General features: G+C 39.1%; 1 protein-coding gene across 9 annotated transcripts in view; it reads right to left on the bottom strand.

The window, feature by feature from the left end:
* LOC131063944 (probable LRR receptor-like serine/threonine-protein kinase At1g56130) overlaps positions 1–21,638 on the bottom strand; it is a 247,430-nt gene that overhangs the window by 170,599 nt on the left and 55,193 nt on the right. For 7 of the 9 annotated variants that reach the window (XM_057997924.2, XM_057997928.2, XM_057997931.2 and 4 more), the window contains exons 7-8: positions 3,223–3,294; positions 3,038–3,109 (exon numbers count right to left, since the gene is read on the bottom strand). The exons of the other annotated variants lie outside the window; for them this stretch is intronic. In XM_057997924.2, the coding sequence (XP_057853907.2) occupies positions 3,038–3,109; positions 3,223–3,294 (144 nt within the window). The remainder of the gene's footprint in view (positions 1–3,037; positions 3,110–3,222; positions 3,295–21,638) is intronic. 9 annotated transcript variants of the gene reach the window in all.

The raw sequence follows: 21,638 nt of genomic DNA, 5'->3' as shown, positions 1-21,638 counted from the left end.
AGCCCTAGAAGAGATTGAGAAGGACTTGGAGGTCTTGGAGCATAGCTAAACCTGGAGAGGTTGGTGGAATTGAGTAACACCAACTAGGTGAAGTGTGAGCAAGCTAGGCAAACCCCATCAGTGACCGCTCGATTATACCGATATGGGAATACTATGATCAGCTGCCTTTGAGACCTAGCAGATTGCATTTCAGAAGAGTCCAAGATGCACTCTTCGGTTACTTTGTGTGTCAGTTTGACAGAACTCTGAAGAACAAAAGGGTATCAGATGAGGCATGGGAAAGGGTGAGTGAGTATGGATGCTTGTTTCTTCAATTCCCGACCTTTACCTATATGAGAATCGGATGCTATAGTGGGCAGCCATACATGCTCCCTAGATACCCAGCTAATAAGATCATTCTTATGGAGTTGGGAAGATAGATCATGGCTGTCCACACTCATCAGTCCGTCAAACATAAGGTTGGAATGGGGATCTCTACAACAAACCCATTAAAAATTGGTCAGTATTCTCTTGTCACATCCGTCAAACCCAAGGCTATGGAGACTGAAATGCAGGAAATTAAGCTCAAAACGTTTAAGTCCAGAGATGATTTTGATTACCGAGGTATGAAGGAAAAGATCAAAATATCCTTCGTGCACGTGCATCGTATTGAGGATATCTAGGTAGATCTTCGTACAGAGGTGGAGATTCTGAAGATGAATTACTGCAGGCTCACTATTGAGCAAGTTGTTGATTTGAAATTGGTGGATATTCCACAAGGGATGATTGATGATGGCACGTACTTGATCCTGAATATATTTCACGAAGGGTTGAGGAAGCTCCACTTCAATTAATCCAATGGTCACACAAGGAGTGCATATCCATTCTTGAGAGATATCAGCCTATCTTGGCTAACACCAATGCTTGGCTAAAAATTTATGCTGTTAGACTCATAAAAATCAAGATTGGAAAAGAAGATGATTCTACGGGGCCTCTTGGACGTAAGTCTGAGATTCAAATTGACAACAAGGAAGGTGCATCATCTTTGCGCACAAGGATAAAATTGTGAGTTCATCGGGCAGTAGTGCTTCCTCCTAATGAGGCGACAATTCGTGGAAATGAAAAGTCACAATTTCATGTTCAGGTGATCGATCTAAATAATCCTATTTTATTTTCAAAGTTGTAGTTAGTGTAGCATCCTAAAATTGCGACACTTGCAATTTCGACTGCATTTCGGTCTTCACGATGGTGACGCAACACGCAACCTGAATGGAGACCCTGAAACTTGCTCACGACACTGAAAACTGCATTTTTCAAGCACCCTGGCCTGAACCTCCTTGCACCCTGCTGTCCCGGGAGGTGGGACCAGAGCGCCCAGCGCCCTGGTCCCCAGGACCAGGCGCCCAGCGCCCTGGTCCCTGGGTCCTATTTTGGGCCCGGTCTCCTAAGGGGTCTCGGGTCTTTTTGTTTGCAATTTGGAAATTAACTTTCCTGGTCGGCCTAAGGTCGGGAAAATCAGTCTATCAGCCCTAAATGACAAGTATATAAACTACATTTTCCTCTTTCATTCGACATGATGGAAGAAGCGTGGAAACTATACTCAAGCATTCAAGCATTCAAGCATTCTTTCAAGCAATTGATCATTCTAAGTCTCCATTCAAGGCTAAGTGTTGCATTCAAGTCAAGGATTCAACCATTGAAGAGGAGATCACATACTACATGCTACATACAACATACAACATACAACATCTAAACCTTCGCACATAAGGATACCAACATCCTTAGAACAAGGTATTAGTACTTGTTTTACATACATTTACATTTACAGCTCTTGCTCATTTCTTGGTTAATTCCAAAACCGGGGTTTGACCTAAAGGCAAACCCCTAATCCCTAACCCCCCAATCGTCTTCGCTTTTCTGTGTGTAGGTTGCAGGTACGCGGCTGAAATTGAAGATCTGGAATCCTTGTGCAGAGACGAACAGATCCCCCTTCGTTTCGCGGATTTTTCGGAGGACCGTGGCGCCGGGCGCCATCGTCCCGACAACTTTTGCTCAAATTTGCAGGACAGCGCCGTATCGACATTTTACTGCTAATTCCAGGTCCGCAGCTTCATACTGTATTCCTATCTCAGTTTATAAGTGAATCTTTATCACTTTCTATGCATGCTTAGCTTAATTCTCCTATGCACATTCTTTACAAAAGAGGGTAGCCTTGCTTTCTTAACCCTTGAAACACATTTAGCATCCAATCTTGCATTGCGTGGGATTGGATCTTGTGGGTTTCAACCCCTCTTTTGAATGTAAAGTCTCTCCCCTAAGTGAAAACCATCGAATCCTAGCGAACCTCCCTTCTCTCTCCTCGGAGTTGGAAGAGGGGAGAACAACTACGGTTCGATCGCGATTTTCCGCTTTACAGTTAGATAGGGGGAGCCTTCCCTTAATTAGGAGAGTTTTACTCACACGCTGTTGTTGAAACCACAATTTTGTATATTTCCCCAACTGTACAAAATCTTGAACCAACACTATACAAGTTATATTAAGAATGATATGTGTTCAAGTCATCATATATGCACAAGTAAATTCAAGAAACATCTTATTTTAAAGTTTTTGGAACCCTCTGCCAGTTTTACATTCCAGGAATTGCTTACTTGGATTCTGCAACAGAGAAAAACATTAATAGCTACTGTAGAAAAATAGAACTCTACTGTCTACGAACAAATACTGAAGAAGTTGTCACATCAAGGAACTAGCATCCACAGTCACACACAAACAGATGCATATATACACCTTTCTTTTTGCCTATGTGTCATTTTATATATGTATCTTACAATAGCAATTTTCTCTTGCAACATCAAGGCTATATATTCTCTCCTATTACAACAGAAGTTACAAGGTCAATGTAATGTGGTATGCACACACACACACACACACACATATATATATGTATGAAGGTATATACCAATGAGTGTACATTGAACTTAAACATTAGACTGATTTGCAAATGATACGCATTAACTCAAAACCATGAATAATAAGTTGTGCAGAGAAAGCATCTTACAATTCAATTAGATCAGTCCAGTTTCCAATGAAATCCGGTATTGCACCTGTAAATAGATTATCAGATACCCATCTGCAAGCCAAAACAAAAATAAGGATGTCTCTCCTCTGGACAGGTGGAAAATATTATTAAGTTTGTAAATCTAACATTAAGAACACAAGCTGTGAATTGTAGGAGAGTCTCACACTCTCTTCAATTTCTGTAGATTTCTGAAAGAGTTTGGTATCTCTCCACTTACTCCGGCACTTTCAATATACCTGTCCAGTCAACAAGAATAATAATTATTCTTACAATTGAACAACATATACAACATGATCAAGAAATTCCTACTATAATATGGTAGACAAAATGTAGGAGTTAATGATAAAAAGTTATTTTGCATTAAAATGTTGTACAAATGTGGAAATGTTGTCATTAATTGAGATTCAACCTTGATGTGCAAGAAGAGACCTGGCAGTCATATTGGAATGACTACATCGTTTAAAATAATTTTATCAAAAAATAATCTATATTAACATTAATTAAGTCTACAATCAAGTTATGATATACCTGTCATACAAGCCATGACTTCCTATGGTGGCATAGCCTGCAACATGCATACATAGGAAAACAGAGGGATTTCCCAAATAACTATGTATTGTGTCCCTATAGTCAAAAATAAGTTTTTTGCATGTGTGTGTGTTGGTTGAAAGTTTTGTACACTTGGGGAAATATACAAAATTGTGGTTTCAAACACAGCATGAGTAAAACTCTCCTAATTAAGGGAAGGCTCCCCTTATCTAACTACAACTTTGAAAATAAAATAGGATGGGAAAAACAATCTTTCTTCTTCTTTCAAGAAAGACATTATCCTTTTCTCTTCACAAAAAAGGATAGCGATTTGATATGAACAGCAGTAACCACTTTCAAAATGAAATGAGAGAAAGGAAATGAAGTTTCCTGAAAGCACAAAGACTTCCATCACTTCCTTCGGGACGAGACAACAATATCAAGCTTAAAGACTTCATTATGTGAAGTCCTATCTACCATTTTCTATACTAATGCTATAAAGAACAAATTATAACAGCACAAAGATTGGAATATCTAATTCTTTTCTACTTAAAACAATGGGAAGTAGTATAAGCTCAAAGACTTACAGCTATTTCTCACAAAATCTATTCTTAAATTCTCCTAAGAACAACTGAAAGCACAAAGACTTGCAGCTTCTCTCAACAAAATATTTATTTTAATCTATATTAACCTCAACTACTTGCAGCACAAAGACTGCAAATCAGATGTGATTAAGCTCTTTAAGAAACACTTGCGAGAAAGATAATATAGAACACAAACTCAAGTATGTAGCACAAAGACTCAAAGCTTGAGCAATTTCCTTCTATTCCTTTCAATTCTTGAATTCACACATGAAAGCTCAAAGACTTCTTTGCTGTAAATTTGGCGGAGTTTTTGCTTGCTTTCCAAAAAGATAAAAAATACAATAGACCCCTCAAGTATTTATAGAAGAGGAGCCTTGACAAAAAGGTGGGCGGATCCTAACTAACTTGAGAGATTCTCTCAACCACCAAGACTTATTCCAACTACAATCCTAATTGAACAAAACTTGTAGTCGCTTTACATGTAATTAAAAAAGTGCAAGTAATGAGTTAACTTGCATTTTACAAAAAGACTTTTACATGTAACTTGTCAAAAGAAAAACTACAACTAAAGATTACAAATGTGGAAAAATACAACTAAGTGTTAAAAAAAACACTTAAATTGCATTACGTGAAGACACGAATCCTTCAAACTTCTGGATAATCATTTGTAGTTCATCGGGATCCGGTTCATGGGTGTTCTTGGCAACAACCATGGTCTTCACAATGGTATCATGGCATCAGAGGACCGCATAGTTGTTTTTCTCCAAGATGGACTGGATTTCATGCAAAAAGATTTGGTGTTTCATCAACATTTGAATTGAAGCGGCCGAGAATTGTTCGCTCCTCCATTCATTATTAATACTCATCTATAAATCAGCAAGAACTTCTTCTGGAATCAGCTCTCCATCCTGACTTAGTATGTTGCAAGAGGCCTTTTCACAATGAGAAACAATATCTTAGAAAACTTCACCCCGTCATCTCATTGTATCACCAATCTCCTCAATGAGGGATTTAAGAACAAGGGCCTTATTTTCCAGAAGCTCTTCAAAATCCAAGTACATGACCCTGGAAGAGATGATGACACGCTCCTCTAGAACGCTCAACTGTTGTTGGGGCATGGTACGCCAGATTGTCAAACTATCTTCAACACTTTCCAGATTCTTTTTGAAAGTATCGGAAGTCTGATCCAATTTCTCCTCAACGGTTTCCAGCTTAGACATCATCTGAAAAATGTCTTTCATCACGTGCGCACATAGATCATGAAGCTGATCAACCCAGGAATCCAATGCTTGTACCTTCTGAGTAGCCCTTTCCATTCCACGAATTGATTCTTGGGAACCGGAAGAACCTACGGAGTTACTCCCTTCAGCAGCAAATTTTGTGATTTTATGAACAACTGCCATAAGTTGACGGTTTTCCCCTTCTAGCTTATCTTTCTTTGCTAGAAGTTCATCACACCGTTGTACCAGTGAAGCTACAGAAAAGTGAGCATCACGTTTAATCACCTCATGCGTTTTCTTACCCAATTCTATCGTTGTAACTTTGTAATCAGCAACTGACATTTCTTCAAGTGGCTTATTTGCAATGGGTTCAACAATTTCAGCTACCTTCATCTTGTTGCTGTCAACAGTTACTCTGGAGATAGTCTTGGCCTTTTTAGCAACCTTGGATCTGGACTGTTTTAGTTGTTGATAATCAAAGGCATCAGGTGAGATTTCTTGCTTCTTCTTATTTGGAGTAAAAGAACTAAGCCATGGAGGTAAAGCCATCAACTCTCCTTCAGTAGCAATTGTAGGCAAAAGAGAAGCAGTTTTTGTTTGAATAACCGTGGTCATCCTGGGAGGAATATTTGTTTGGATGGCGACCATGGTTTGCTTAGTAACCAATGGGCATGGAGATTGCCTCATGAATTCTTCAAAACCAGAAGTGGAGGTATCAATTTATGACAGCTGGATACAAGCAGGACTATCTTCAGAGACTTCCTAAACATTCTCTCGTTGATGATGAGGAGGTGGCTCGTATGCCGAAACAGGAATGGCATTCTGAGGAGATTCACCCACAAGCAAGTTAGGAGGAGAAAGCCCCGTCTCAATGGAAACTGGAGGAATAATCTCATGAGGCGAGTCCAATGTTGGAGACTTGGGAGCATCATCAGATTGCTGCCCTTCTTCTAGATTGTCCAGATCCATCACCTGAACATGAAACCGTGACTTTTCCTTCCCACGAACTGTCGCCTCCTCAGGAGGAAGCACTACTGCCCGACTAACTTGCAATTTGATCCTTGTGCCCGAAGATGAACCGCCTTCCTTGTTGTCAACCTGAATCTCAAACTTACGTCCAAGAGGCCCTGTAGAATCATCTTCTTTTCCAATCTTGATTTTTATGAGTCTAACAACATTACTTTTTAGCCAAGCGTTGGTGTTAGTCAAGATAGGTTGAAATCTCTCAAGAATGGATATGCACTCCTTGTGTGACCATTGGATCAAAGGAAGTGGAACTTCCTCAACCCTTAGTGAAATATATTCGGGATCAAGTACGTGGGGATCATCAATCGTCCCTTGTGGAATATCCACCAAGTTCAAATCAACAACCTCCTCAACAGTGAGCCTGCAGTAATCCATCTTCAAAACCTCAACCTCTGTGTGGAGATCTACTCAGATATCCTCAATGCAATGCACGTGCACAAAGGATTTTTTGATCTTCTCCTTCATACCTCGGTAATCAAAATCAGCTCTGGACTTAAACCTTTTGAGCTTAATTTCCAGCATTTCAGTCTCCATGGCCTTGGCTATAACGGATGTAACAAGAGAATAACGGCCAACTTTTAATGGGTTTGTTGTAGAGATCCCCATTCCAACCTTGTGTCTAACAGGCTGATGAGTGTGGACAGCCATGATTTGTCTTCCCAACTCCATAAGAATTATCTTATCAGTTGGGTATCTAGGGAGCATGTATGGCTGCCCACTATAGCATCCGATTCTCATATAGGTGAAGGTCGAGAACTGTAGAAACAAGCATCCATACTCACTCACCCTTTCCCATGCCTCATCTAATACCCTTTTGTTCTTCATAGTTCTGTCAAACTGACACATGAAGTAACCGAAGAATGCATCTTGGACTCTTCTGAAATACAATATGCTCGGTCTCAAAAGTAACTGATCATAATATTCCCAAACTGGTATAAGCGAGCGATCACCCTTGGTAGAAAGACCTGGAAAATGTCTAAGTGATGCTACCAAGTACACCAAGTATGAATTCATATAAAAAGTCATGGTGGAAGAGACTACTGAAAGTTGTTCACATAAGGCATTGCTGATGACTTCTCCCCATGATATATGATAGGACTGCCTTATGAACATGATGAACTAGTACATCCAGGGCTCAAAAACATTAGAGTGTTCAAGGCCCATTATCCTGCTGAGGAGGGTTACGATGTCTCCTATTTCCCATTTGAAATCACAGCGGTACAACTTAGCCCACCTTGAGAAGGCGACTCGTGGCTCATGGATCCACCTGTTGATATATTGTTTACAATCTTTTTCCCTTTCCACATAATACTCAGTTGCACTCTCTTTGGAGATTTCCATGTAAACAAGTGCGGGAGGTATTCTGAAGACCTTCTCAATTGTGTCTGCATCAAGGCGGATTATTGCTTCACCATCATCATTTTTAATGATTCTTGTCTTCTTGTCAAAGTGATGGGTGCAAGTGAGAACAAATTCAGGTTCTAGGGCAGCCACCGGGAAAGAAGATGCATGATGGATATGGCTGTCCAACAGTCGTTGCATATTGCTATCTTGTGCATCCTCAACCCTTTTGACAAATTCTAACATGTCTGCATGCCCTATCTCTGTATCTCTGATACAATCCAAAGGAGAAGAAACTTGGGAAGGTGCAACTTCGTTTTGGTACTTGTCATATTTGTACTTCATCTTTTTTTGAATTGGAGATGACGGCAAATCTGACATTGATGGACAACCTGGAATACTTGTTTCAAACTGAAAATGTCTATCCAAAAGATGCAATCAATCTTGGAATGAAGAAGAATAGCTCTTAAATAAACACAAACCGCAATCCCAAACCCTAGCCACGTTTTTACAAAAACGCCATTTGCATAAAAACTTGGCAGCAAATCCAAGGGAAATGGTGTGGAAAGTGACCAAATCTCCCTCTAACTCCAACGCATAAGCAAGAGATGCAAAAACAACTTGGGAGATTGCTGCTTCGTGGAGTAAAAATCCCTCAAAAAATGGGTTGAAGGAATCACATGGCAGGTTTTGAAGGAGAAAAAACAGCAATTTAAAACCCCCAAATGGCGTGAAAGATGTTTGCAAATGCACAAGAATAGGGAAGAATCCCAATGCCTCCCCTTCCTAGAAAATCTCCACAAAAATTTGCTTGAAATCTTCAACAAAATCGTTTCTCCTTGTTGGTCGGGTTTTTTGGAACAAATAGAAAGTTCGAATTTGCATGTATTGTTGAAAATCAAGTGTTTTGGAGGAAATAACAAGTTTAAAATGCACTTTTTCATCAATAAGGCAAAAATCAGGTTTTAAAATGCAATTATATGTTTAAAATCCTCAAAAATGCACTTTATAGGCAAAATCGGGTTTTTTGGACCAAATAGCAAGTTTTAAATGTCACTTTTCTCATTCTTAGGCAAAATCGGGTTTTGGAGAGAGATGTGCAAGTTTAAAATCACTTGTAAAGGGAAAATAAAATCCCTACAAGTTATAATTCACTTGCACACATGTAATAGGGGTTTAAAATCCCTATTACAAGCAAAAACCATTAAAGTAGGGGTTTTAGAAAAGAATTACAAGTTTACTTTAACTTAACCAAAAAATCCCTATTTTAACTGAAAAAGCCAAAAAGCATCAAGGGGGAAATAAAAAGTAAATTACAAGTTTTTATTTTTCAATAAAGTGCACTTGTAATTAGCCAAAAATTTCTCTACAAAGACCAAAACAATGGAAATCATTAAAACTTGCAGTTCAAGGAAAATTTTCCACCTACAGTCAGGGAGAAAAAAACCCGAAATTGAAGGAAAGACATAGCAAATGTCATGTCCCCTCTTTAGTTTGTCTAGTAGAGACATGTGAATTAGCCTATTATGGGGGTCTCGTAGGCTGGCAGTGGTGGATAGAGACTCACACAGGGTATTCAATATCCGGAGTTCGTGTTTCAGGCAGTTTGTGGGCCGTTGGGAGCAGTTCCTTGATTTTAGGGAGATTCCCTACTTTTTAGGAGGTTGTGGCAGTTTCCATATTTGAGGTTCCACGGGACCATAGCATGGTTTCAGTTTCAGGAAGATTGGGTGTGTTTCCTAGTTTCTAGGAGCATCCCTAGATTTTAGGGATGGGACTGCCAGTTGGCCCATCTTGTCCGGCATCAGTCACAGACAAGTGACAAATTCAGATTCATGTTTGGTTGGTTATTTTGGGCTATTATTGGATCTATGGAAATATTTTAATATATTTAAATATTTCCTAAGTTAGCAATTAAATAAATTAAAATAAGGCTATGTATATAGCCATTTCGGAGTAATAAGGGGTTTTTGGCTTCATCTAGTTTGATATGCCTATGTGTTATAGCTCGTTGGAAAGGTCTTGAACTTTGCTACATGATTCTCACCTCTCGGAGTCTTTTTGGATGCTTGAAGTTGTTTATTCGCAATAAAGTGATATTTTTCTATAGTTTGATGCCATAATTGGGAAAGTGTCACTTTAATTATAAAGCGCAAGCTTTATTATTCTTAGGGTTCGACTTGCAAAGGGAAAGGAATTATAAGGAGGTGAAAACCTAATTGATAGCATCTTTGATCATTTTGAAACTTGCGAATTTGGGAATTTCTCTGGAAGAATGATTTTGGTCTGGGACGCAAACCCCAGGTCTGAGCTTGCTGGGATGTAGCCCTCAGTAGGAGTTGACAGTGGATTTATCCAAGATTGCATAGAGATTGTCAGAGGTAGAAGACACATCTTCTTGTCCTGAAGATTCCGCGTGCATATTGGGGGTTTCAACAAGGCGGCTGGTTTATTTCAGCTGGCGCGTGATTTGCAGCAGCTTCCACGCCTCCTTTGCAACCACGCCTTGTTTGTATGTTGGCTTGAAGGGTTGTATTCAGCTTATTTGGTCTTCCTTGTTCATTGCCAATAATATTCCTCCATCTGGCATCAATCCAGATTGAGAACAGCTCCAAATAAATGTATGGATTCTTGCTGAATACTAAACTAGGTTATTTGCCTGGTATGATTTGCAGTATTTTCAGATTGCTTAAGTGTTCTTACATATGAACATTGTTTACTATTTTATTTCATAGTTGTTGCTATTTATCAATTACTTTACTTATAACATCAAAACCCAAAAAGAAACAATCCCTTCTGCAACTTCTGTCTATTCTATAAGATCACCGGAAACTTACAAAAATATAGTATGTTTAATTAAGAATTTACAGCAGCAACAGCAAAAGGATCCATTTGGGATCTTTCAGCAAACGAATCTAGAATGCGACGAAATTCAAAACATAGTTCGAGGATGGACTGAGGATTAATCCAGCCCAAGGATTAGTCAAAATTTTGCCTCGGGAAGCATGCCATAGAGTAAATATTTCATTTTTTCACAAAAAAATTATGTAATGGTCCTTCATTTTTGAAAACAAAAATGAGGACAACAGTGTGCACTATACCTCAATAGTCAACATTAAATGTGTTCTAGTAAAAACATTTGGCATTTCACCTTGTTTCCCACCTTCCACTTGGACATGAATTTCGATAATTATGTAGATTTTAAAAAAACATGTGGCCCAATTGAAAATTTCCCTGCCCTTTGTATCATGTAACGTCCACTTCATAGGCATGATCAATTGGTAGAGACCCTTAGCCGAATTTTGTTCCTGTGGACTGGTAAGGATGTTATAAGGGAATAATTAGTTAATAAAATTAAGCTATCTAAAATTACTTATTTTATAGGCAACTTATTTAAATGGTTATTTTATTGAAGTTGTACAATTTAATATAAAAAGTGATTTTTTGGGGGCCCAAATATTAAGTTAAATTAAAAAGAAATATTAAAAGTCAATTTGAGAGGGACATGAAATATAATATTTTAAATATTGAAAGGAGGTATAAAAAGGAGGGTTTGAGAAGAGAATTTCATTCTTGGCATTTTGTTCTTGTTATCACTTGAACCTGCACCCTTGTTTGCTAAGCTATCAACTCAACAGGCTTGTGACACATGGGAACCCTCCTAGGCCTGTGGGTTGCCTAAAAAATGGAGTGAACCTCCAGAGTAAGCTGGTTCTTTTCAGATTCTGCACCTAAACTAACAATTTCTTCAGGGAAAAGAGTAAGGAGGAGAAAATGTAAAACTAAAACCTGAATCTAAGGTGATTGCACCAGATGGTATTCTTTTTGGAATCTCTCTAAGCAAAAGACACACAGTACAACAATGATAATAAACCCTTTTTTACACTGACCAACAACTCATGACCCTTGCATCAATGCTTCATAAACAGGCTGGATAATCACAGTCCTAAGATGGAAAAAATCCTTTTTCACAACCTAAGACTATTAATCATTAAAACACAGCTTATGACCTGCAAGTAGTATATATGTTTCTACATAAGGCATTAAAAGGAGATGTAAATTTTAAGGGGGGCAAAAGCCAACCACCAAAGAACTGACTAACCCTGAAGATGCAGTAACAAAGAAAGATGAGAAGTAGAGCAGCAAACCAAGCTATTATCCTTGCCAAACAGGTATCACCAAGCTTTATAAATCCTGAAAAATGTGTTACAAAGACATCCATTCTTGCAGAGAGAACCAAAAAAATACAGTCTGCTCCAAGATGAATAAATCAGAACCCTTACAAAAATGAAGGTTCCCAGTATATATGCCTTTTTCCAAAGTTATCAAGAAGACTCCACCTCCTCATCTTAGGTCGAGCAAACTCAAAAACCCTACTTTTTGGGCCTCAAAAATATCTCAAAAGGGATAAACCTGAGCCAAAAGGCTAAGTCATCCATTCTGCAACCATAAAACCTCATAAATGCAACATAAATGCCCCTGAAATGTCTCTGACAGGCCTGCAAGCCCTCATAAATGCAAAAATATCCCTCCCTTTTCTCCAAACAAAAATATCTAATAAAGTGATTTTTTAAAAGAATTTATTATTCTCTGGTCAGACATTTGTTTGACTTTATTTTTATTTATATTTAAAGGTCTTAATAACATAAAAATAATAGAATCGTTTTATTTAAAGTGACAAAATAAATAAATCACTTTAATAACACAATTTTATTATTTTTATTTATTAAATAATAAAATGTAATAAAAAATATATTTAATAAAAGTGTTTGATTAACACTTTAATAAATAAAAAAATTTATTATATTTTATTAATTTTTAAATATAAAATAAAAATAAAATCAAACTTTATGTTTGGTTAGGTAATAATAAATAATAATAAAAAAGAGAACTTTAAAAGCAATATTTGCTTACATTTCCTTGAGGGCGTTTTTGAGTTTTAAATAAAAAAAAACTTGCTAAGAAAATGCAAGGGGCGACTAAGTGATAGAGGATCACTTAGGAAACAAGAGATTTACAAAGTGTTTAAAGTGATTAAAATCACTTAGAAGCAATGCGAACCTTACTATGGCCTCCATGCATATTGCGTGGCATAAGAAGGGAATAGAAATGATTTTTTTTTTTTTGAAGACATCTTAAGGGAAACTTAACCCTAAAATCTTCATTTGCCTTTTCACTTTTGCTCTCGACAATTCTGGAAACTGGCTCTGCATCCTTCTGGGTGCCGCTTAGGGTTCGAAGGAAAAAAAAGTCACACATTCTTCAGTTCTGGGCGCATTTTTGAGCGCTGGGCCTCTGTTTCTCCTTACGGCCTGCTCTTTGTTTGCATTTTTTGTTAGTTTCGGGCTCATTTTTGGAGCCGCTGGAGATCTGTTGCGTTTCTGAACGTTTCTTTTTGGGTGTTCGAAGCTTGGCTTCCTTGCTGGGCGCGATCCTTCCACTTTTCATCCATTATTCTGCACAGGTCCGCCATTTTTTACCGATTCTGGAAGGAAAAAATGCTTTTTTGAAGTATGCATGGCTTTTCTCTCTGTGTCTTTCTGGAAAATTTCATGGCACGAACTTGCTCGGCATTTGCTTGCATTTTTTTGTAAAAAATTCATCTATGTGATCTGTTGCACTTCCTGTAAGCTATTAACACAGCACTGCAAAACTATCTTTCTCTTTTCCATCATAATTATTAGAATAATACTTCGAATTACTGTGTTTTTATCACAACACCTTCAATGACTATCTTTGGGTGATTCATAACTAATGACTGCAATCAAAGTGCTATGATGGTATGCTGCTACTGTGAATGTCTTATGATCTTTGAAATCACCTTTCTGCAGCTCTATATGTGCTCTTCTTGGCTCTTATTGGTGTCTTGAATAAGGTTCACTAACATTGTTATTTTCCCTTGAGGGACCTGTGACTGCTCTTTTACTAACTTTCCCATAGTGTACTTGGACTGTATTCATCTTTAAAGGTCACTGAGACTTTGTGTACCAAAACTATGCTTGCTAGACACAGTATGAAGACTGTGACATACATCATTTGTCCTTTAAGCTTTTCTTCTCTGTCAAACACCATGGCTGCTCATACTCACAAATAGCCCTTTACTGTGATATACATCATTGTGACTATATTCTATGTCACAAGGTCTTCTTTGTGTCTTAATGATCTTAATGCTACAATTTGATCTCATTCATTGTCATCTATGTGTGTAGTTGCCCTATGATTGTGTCAAACCCTTTGGGTGCAAGACTGTTATGAACATATGACTGTCTTTCTCTCTTTATATTCTTCCTCTCCATTCATGCCACAAATGTCTTATTTGAAATCCTTTGAGACTGTCTCAAGCCTTTATAACTGTATTTACCCTCTTCATAGATGCTCTGTCTACACTAGCCCATGCAGCCCTTGATTTCTGCCTTTGTTTTGCAACTGGTGTTGATATCTCTGTATCTCTGTCTACCAATGTACAGTGGCTCGTGCATAATTTCAATGCCTAAACTTCATATTCAAACTTTGTATTTCATTCTCAGAAAGAACAAACAAAGCAAGAAATCTTCATGCATGTACAAGAGGACTTTGTTTTCATGAATGGTAGAAAAAGAGCTTGAAGAAGTATATATGACAAACTTGATCAAGAAAGGAAAGCGTACATGATGCTTGCATGGTTCGATCCCATTGATCACCATGCTTCACAACCACTTCTTCTTGTTAAAGCCCATTCCTTCATTTTCTTTGCTTTCCAAAGTCATTCCATCAAGCTATGGTCTATTTTGAATGCTTTGAGTTTGAAACTATGCCCCTATTCCTAGTGTTTGGAAAGCTCCCTCCACTGTCTGCAGATACACTGTCATGGCATTATTAGACTGCAAATCTGCCACAAAGGTCTGAGACTTGCTTCTCTTGATTTTGTGTTTCTCATTCACTGTTGTAATTTTATCAAAGAGCCTCTTGTGTTGGTTGCATTGAACTACTATAATTGATGCCTTTTGAAAAATTGACCTTGTTTGTGGGGATTTTCCTATTGCATATCTTAGCACTGTTTTCACTCTGTCTTCTTTCTCTTTTCAACACCACAAGTTGTCATTATTCATCCTCGAACTGGACTGCACTTTCTCCCTTGAGCAAAATACTATCGCAATTGTCCTATGCATGGACAGTTTGTCACCCACTTCTATCTCTGCCTTGACATAAGGTACTTCTATGATCATTTTCTACTCTTGGTTGCCACTTGGTAGTGATTGTTTCCTGATGAAGCTTCTGCTACATTTACTGTCTTAATTTTGACCTTGATGACTTTTGAATGCACTGTGTATCATGTCAATGTCTACATATTTCAAACTTTGCATCTCTCACTGATTGCAAGAAAGTGTCGCCTTTCGTACCTTTCTTATGGGATGAGATTGTCTAGCATACTGATCTTTGAAGTCTGAACTGTCTATATTACGATCATAATGATCCTTATGACACAAATTCAGTGATTCCTTTCTTCCTTTCTGTGGCTTGTTTTCCGGAGTTTTACCACCCTTGCAATGAATTTCTTGAGGTTTGGAATGTCTCCTGAGAGTAGGATTTGACCACTGCCTTCTACGATTAGACTGCTGAAGTTTCTACTCCACATCTTCATAATTATTTTCAAGGTGATCATTGTTCTCAGGTGACTGAGAGCCATCCAGAGAATGTAAGGTACTATCACCCCTATGCTGCTGTAGCTTATATGGATGCATAGCTACAGAATTGGAAGTGTAAGTTTTATCAATTTCATATGGCATATCTTCACCAGGATCATCTAGAGAGTGTAGGGTAGCTTCATCCTCATTCTGGTGTGGCCCAGGTGACCGATCTCTTATAAATCTGACTTTATCTTCAAACAATGGCTGCCATTACCCGAATATTAGTACCACAATCTGAATATTTTCTGACAGTAACTCCACCCTTTGTTTTGACAAAATCATCAGTATAGAATACCCCTGCTCTATTCTCATTTTTTTGAAGAGACAGTTCTAAAATGACCTGGTCTATTGGGCATAGGAAAAGTACTATCTGCACTATTATCGTAATCAGGATAAAGAGTGTTAATTTCAAATGGAATAATGACTAGAAATTGAATGTCTTCTCCCCTTTATCACCAGCCCTGACATGATTTGATTGTACGAAACCTTGATTTTCCTCACATGAGCTGGGCTCAACCCTTGTGGGAGCCGCATTCGTCTCCACTCATCTTAGTGAATTTTATGACCAGCAAACTGTCCTTTTTCCTTTTCCTGCACATGAAACAAACCTGTTAGCAAAAATGCATATTTATGGTGACTTTCCTTTGATCTGATTTTGCCTTTTGGAGCTTCCTTTGTGATGCGAGCTATATGCATTCGATGTACGTAGGGATCATATATATATATGCGTGCATTAGTACATATGTCAGAAATGCAGCCAGCTATTGCTTAGAACAAAATGTTCTAACACACTGTTTGTTTCAACTTTTTGCAGATATCAGAAGGAAAACATCAACGGACCAGGGTGGAGCAGCAAGACAAAGGCTACGACGAGCGTCTCTCAACTGTTCCTGTCATTCAGGCAATGACTGGTTCCATTTTTGACATGCCTTTGCCTCATTTTTTCTTTGTACTTGCATACATATATGTATATTTCCCTTCTGCATTGGATGTACGTAGCTAGTCCCACGGCTCCTTGTGTGGGACGTGATTTTGAATATGAATAAAATATTTTTCTTTTGCAATGAGATGTTTCTCTCTTTGTTGTTACAGAATAAAAGTACTTAGAAACATCATCTTTAAAACACAAAAATAGAGAATAAGTATACACTAGCTTTCTTTTGTTCATGCTAGCATTTCTCAACCTATTTTTTAGCCAGGAGCGAAAAATAGGTAACATTTTTGGCGACATCTGCTATATGTTTGCCTGCTAAACATCTCGACCAGCTGCCTTGAAAAATCATTGGGCACAGAGTCACTTGCAACCTTTGTGAAAACTGGAAAAATACATCATAATACTGCAAAACTCTCTCCCTTTTCCCCTCTGAATCTGTCATAGCCTATTGAGTATAGGTGTGGGGTTCATGGTAGCGGTCCTGACAGACTGCTGTTATGAATTCTACATGTGTATTTGATAGTTTATGACAGGTTAGCTACAAAGCACCTGTGAAAAGCACTCTCCTGCATTACTGAAATTCAGCTCTAAGCAAAAACCTCACCAAAAAAAGCCTTAAAAGACTGCTGAGAGCTGTCCCAGCTTTATGAGGTGGATATGTATGATGTGGGGCAGTGGAATGTATTCACTGTTTCATATGGTAGGTATCATCTTCATCAAACTGTGGCAGCTTACAGCAGCCTTTCCTCCACAAAACTGAAACAACTAACATCTAACTGCGCACGAAGCGCTTAGGGAAAACTAGACAGCAACTAACTAACTGTGCAGCAACACTTATTCAACATCCAAACCCTACTCTATTATATACAAGCTGCGATCATACCTCAAAAGCAATGCTTGAGGTGAATCCCGTTGACCGGGATTGGCTCCACGTTACCGTCCATCTTGGAGAGCTGGAAAGCGTTGTGCTGCTTACATTCAGAAATAATGTAAGGCCCGCTCCAAAATGCATCGAACTTGGAATGCTTTCCAGGCTTGCTTTTGAGGGTGTCCCATTTCAGCACCACATCTCCTTCCTGGAAGCTTCTTGGAGACGCTCTTCTGTCAAATGATCGCTTCATCTGAGCCTGATGCTGCTCTATTTTATTCAAAGCGTCCTTTCTAGTCTCTTCTAGCTCAAACAATTGAGCTAATCTCACTGTAAGGGGGCCCTCCTCCAGTGAGTCCAACTGATTTGCTAGGTCTAGTGCTGGCAGCTCGGATGAAATAGGAAGCCTTGCTTCCTTACCGTAGACCAGCATAAAAGATGATTGTCCTATGGACCTCTTTGGGGTGATCCTATCAGCCCATAAGGCTGATTTTAACTGAGTATGCCAAACCCGTTGGTTGCCTTCCATAGTCCTCTTAATGATCCTAATCAGATTTTTATTAGTCGATTCTGCTTGGCCATTGCCTTGCGGATAATAGTTGGAAGACATATTTAGGTAGATCCCTTTCTTGACAGCCCAATCAGAGATTTTAAAACCAACAAAAGCGAGCCCATTATCTGAAATTATGGACTCCGGTACCCCAAATCTGGCAACCAGATCTTCATAGAAATTTAGGACAGCGGTCTCATTTGCCTCTTTAAGTGCTACTGCTTCAGTCCACTTGGTGAAGTAGTCAGTGGCTGTAAGTATCCACTTATGGCCAGCGCTGGACGCAGGGTTTATCACTCCAATAAAGTCCAAACCCCACCTCATGAAAGGCTGCTCCACTTGAATTGGCTGCAAAGGCAAAGCTGCCAATCCCATTTTGCCAGCAAATATGGCACATTCTTTGCACTTTCTGACCCATACGTGTGCATCTCTGAATAATGTGGGCCAATAATAACCACCCTTCATCACCTTAAGGGCTGTTGCTCTTGGTGAAAAATGGCCCCCAGCTGATCCCTCATGAAAATCATGCAGCAGCTTACTTATTTGGTCAGGCCCAACGCATCTCAGCAACACACCATTAAAATCTTTACGAAACAAGATGCCATTAAGGAGTGTATAAGGTATAGACTGCAGTCTGAAATACCTTCTTTTAGCTCTGTCCAGCAACTCAGGACATTCACCAGTTTGCAGAAAATGAGTCATTTCCTGCACCCAATCAGCAGTAGGAGTCCCAACTGATGCTTGCTCATCACCCTGCAGTGTTAGAACAGCTTCCTGTTCATACTTTGGCGAACTAGAAATGCCATCAGCAAGCTGTTCGCATAAGCCTTTGCCTCTGACCAGCTTGGTAACCTGAATTTTGACGTCATACTCCATGACCTTAGTTACCCAACCAGCCCTCTTGTCATTGAGATCCCTGCTCAATAGAAACTCTTTTACGCTTGGGTGAGCAACCATTAAATTAATGCTATTGTTAGACAGCATGTGTTTGAATTTCTTCAAACTCCTGATAACAGCCAGCACATGCTTTTCCACAAAAGTGTATCTTAGCTCGTAGTCCTTCAATGCTTGACTGAAGAAGGCTAATGGCTGTTCCGAGCCTTCATCGTTCTGCTGTACCAGCATAGCTGAGATAGAATCTACATTCCCATAGGCATACAAAGTGAAATCCTTAGAAAAATCAGGATTTAGAAGTGTAGGGGCAGCGGCTAACGCTTCTTTAATCAGCTGAAAACTTCTCTTGCCCTCCTTGGTCCAGCTGTAAGACACATTCTTTCTCAACATAGCAGTTAAAGGGCTTAGCAAATCTGCAATATCAGGGATAAACCTTCTGACAAAATTAATTCTCCCTATGAAGCTCTGCAGACCTTTCTTATGAGCTGGTAAAGGAAGGGCCAAGATGGCACTTATCCTCTCAGGATCAATGGTAATACCGTGCTTGGATACCACGTACCCAAGCAATTTGCCCTCATGGACAGCAAATATACACTTTTTTGGATTAAGAGATATCCCAAACTGCCTGCATCTTTCGAAGATCAGCCTCAAATGGTCTAGATGATCCTTTGCTTCTTTTGAGAACACTGTGATATCATCTAGATAGACCAGCACTATTTTATACATCAAACCTTGGAACGCCATATCCATGGCACGCTGGAAAGTTGCCCCTGCATTGGACAACCCAAAAGGCATCTTCTTATAGGCCATAGTGCCCCATTTAGTAGTAAAAGCTGTCTTGTACTGGTCTTCCTCTTTAACTAAAATCTGGTTATAACCGGAAAAACCATCTAACAGAGAAAATATCTCAGAACCTGAAACTACTTGCAAAATCTGCTCCATAGAAGGTAAAGGATAATGGTCTTTCAGTGAGGCTCGATTAAGGTCTCTAAAATCCACACAGAGCCTGATTTCACCATTCCTCTTCCTTACCGGAACTAAGTTTGAAACCCACGAAGTGTGCTTGATGGGAAAAACTATGGCACTCTCAATCAGCTTGTCTAATTCCCTTTTCATCAGGGGCTCCAATTTGGGATTTATTGGCCTTTTTTTTTGTCTCACTGGTTTGGAATTAGGCTCGAGTTCTATTGTATGTTGTGCAAGCTCAGGGTCAAATCCCCTCAAATCAGAATATTGCCAAGCAAATATATCATTAAATTCTTGACAGAGGGATACAAAAGCTGCTTCTTTTCCCTTGGTATGAAATTTGCCAAGTTTAAGAAACCTACCTCTCGAAATCTCAACTTCTTCATAGTGGTTCTGATCAATTTGAATGCTGGACTTTTCTTTCCTAACCTGGTCGTCAGAATTGAAGATGGATTCCAAGGAGACCAATCCCTTGGGTAACTTATTACCTTTCAGCTGAATGATCTGGTCACCATACTGGTGTTGTAGTTTCTTCTGGTTAGTATGAGAGAACTCAGCTTCCTCTCTTAGGAAACTCACAATCTGCTGGTCACTTTCAAAAACCTGCCAATGTATATCATTATCTGGTACAGCAGGCCTAATAACAATCTTTACGTGCTGATGACTACCATTGTTACCAATTTCCTTGGGAATATCATATTCTGCCCCTATGGCTGCTAATCTGTCAGCACACTTATTCTGATTTCTGGGTATGGATATCAGATTGAAAGCATCAAATCCTTCTAAAAGGTCCCACACCCTATGCTTATAAGACTTAAGCAAATCATTCTTTGTAAGACAAATGTTCCTCACCTGATTAGCCACTAACTCGCTATCCCCAGACACTTTCAGACAGTTAATACCTCTCTGTCTTGCCCATTCCAAACCGTGGATAAGAGCCTCGTATTCAGCAACATTATTAGTACAGCTGAAACAAAATCTGAAAGCTGAATAGTATCGCTCACCTCTTGGGGAAACAAGCATGCATCCACCACCTGTACCAACCTTGTTCCTTGAGCCATCAAAAAAAAGCTCCCACAGCTCACAATCTTGCTGATTACCGTGCTGTTCTGGATTCTTTTCTATATCAGGCATGAAAGGATCAGCCTCAAGTATCACAAAAACACCAAAATCAGTATCTTCGTGTTGTTCACATGGAACAGCAACGTGGGTCTGAGCTGCCCACTCATCAAGAAGGATATCAGGTATATTTTATGTGGACGTATTGCCTTCTTGAACTGCAGATTCCTCTTCACATTCACTTGCAATCAAATTGGCATTAAGGGGGGGCGGATTGTAAGGTTCTATATGATCCTTGGCTATAGGTTCCGACCTTACAGTGACTTTTGTGCCATACCTAGTCCTAAACAGCATATGGGACCAATCTGAAGATAAGTAACCTCCTATTTTTGCAGTAAAATCTCTTGATAAGCATATAGCGAAATAAGGAGGCAATTCTATAACATTAATATCTTGTGAAATAGAGAAATTTGGGCAAGCATGAAGGGTTAAACTCAGATTTTTAATAACTCCTACTGTGTTAACAGCAGTCCCGTCTAATTGGACAACTCCTTTTTCTAAAGGCTCGTATTTGATCCCCAACCTATCTACAATCTGCTTGGGCATGACCGAACTGCTAGCACCCGAGTCTATCATGCAGTTATGTACTAATTGATTTCCAATGATCAAGGACACATAAAAGGGTGGGGGTTTAACCTTTGAAGTTTCTTTCTCTTCATCATTTGTAGTAGCATTGGTCAACACAGCCTTGGGTTTATCTTCCTTAAGTTCTTCAAATATGTCTAAATTTGACAAGGCTGATTGGAGTAAGTCCCTTTGGCCGGGGATACACAAGGAATCCCACATAGTCATTGATACGTTTGCTTTCTTCATATGATCAAGAATATTGAAAGACGCATTTGACTTTGCTTGTATTTTGGGGGCAGCAACCTCACCTTGAGCA

Source organism: Cryptomeria japonica, chromosome 11 (assembly GCF_030272615.1).
Source record: "Cryptomeria japonica chromosome 11, Sugi_1.0, whole genome shotgun sequence".
Classification (NCBI taxonomy): domain Eukaryota; kingdom Viridiplantae; phylum Streptophyta; class Pinopsida; order Cupressales; family Cupressaceae; genus Cryptomeria; species Cryptomeria japonica.
The sequence above is the reverse complement of the archived record's forward strand: the minus strand, read 5'-3'. Positions and strand labels throughout refer to the sequence as shown.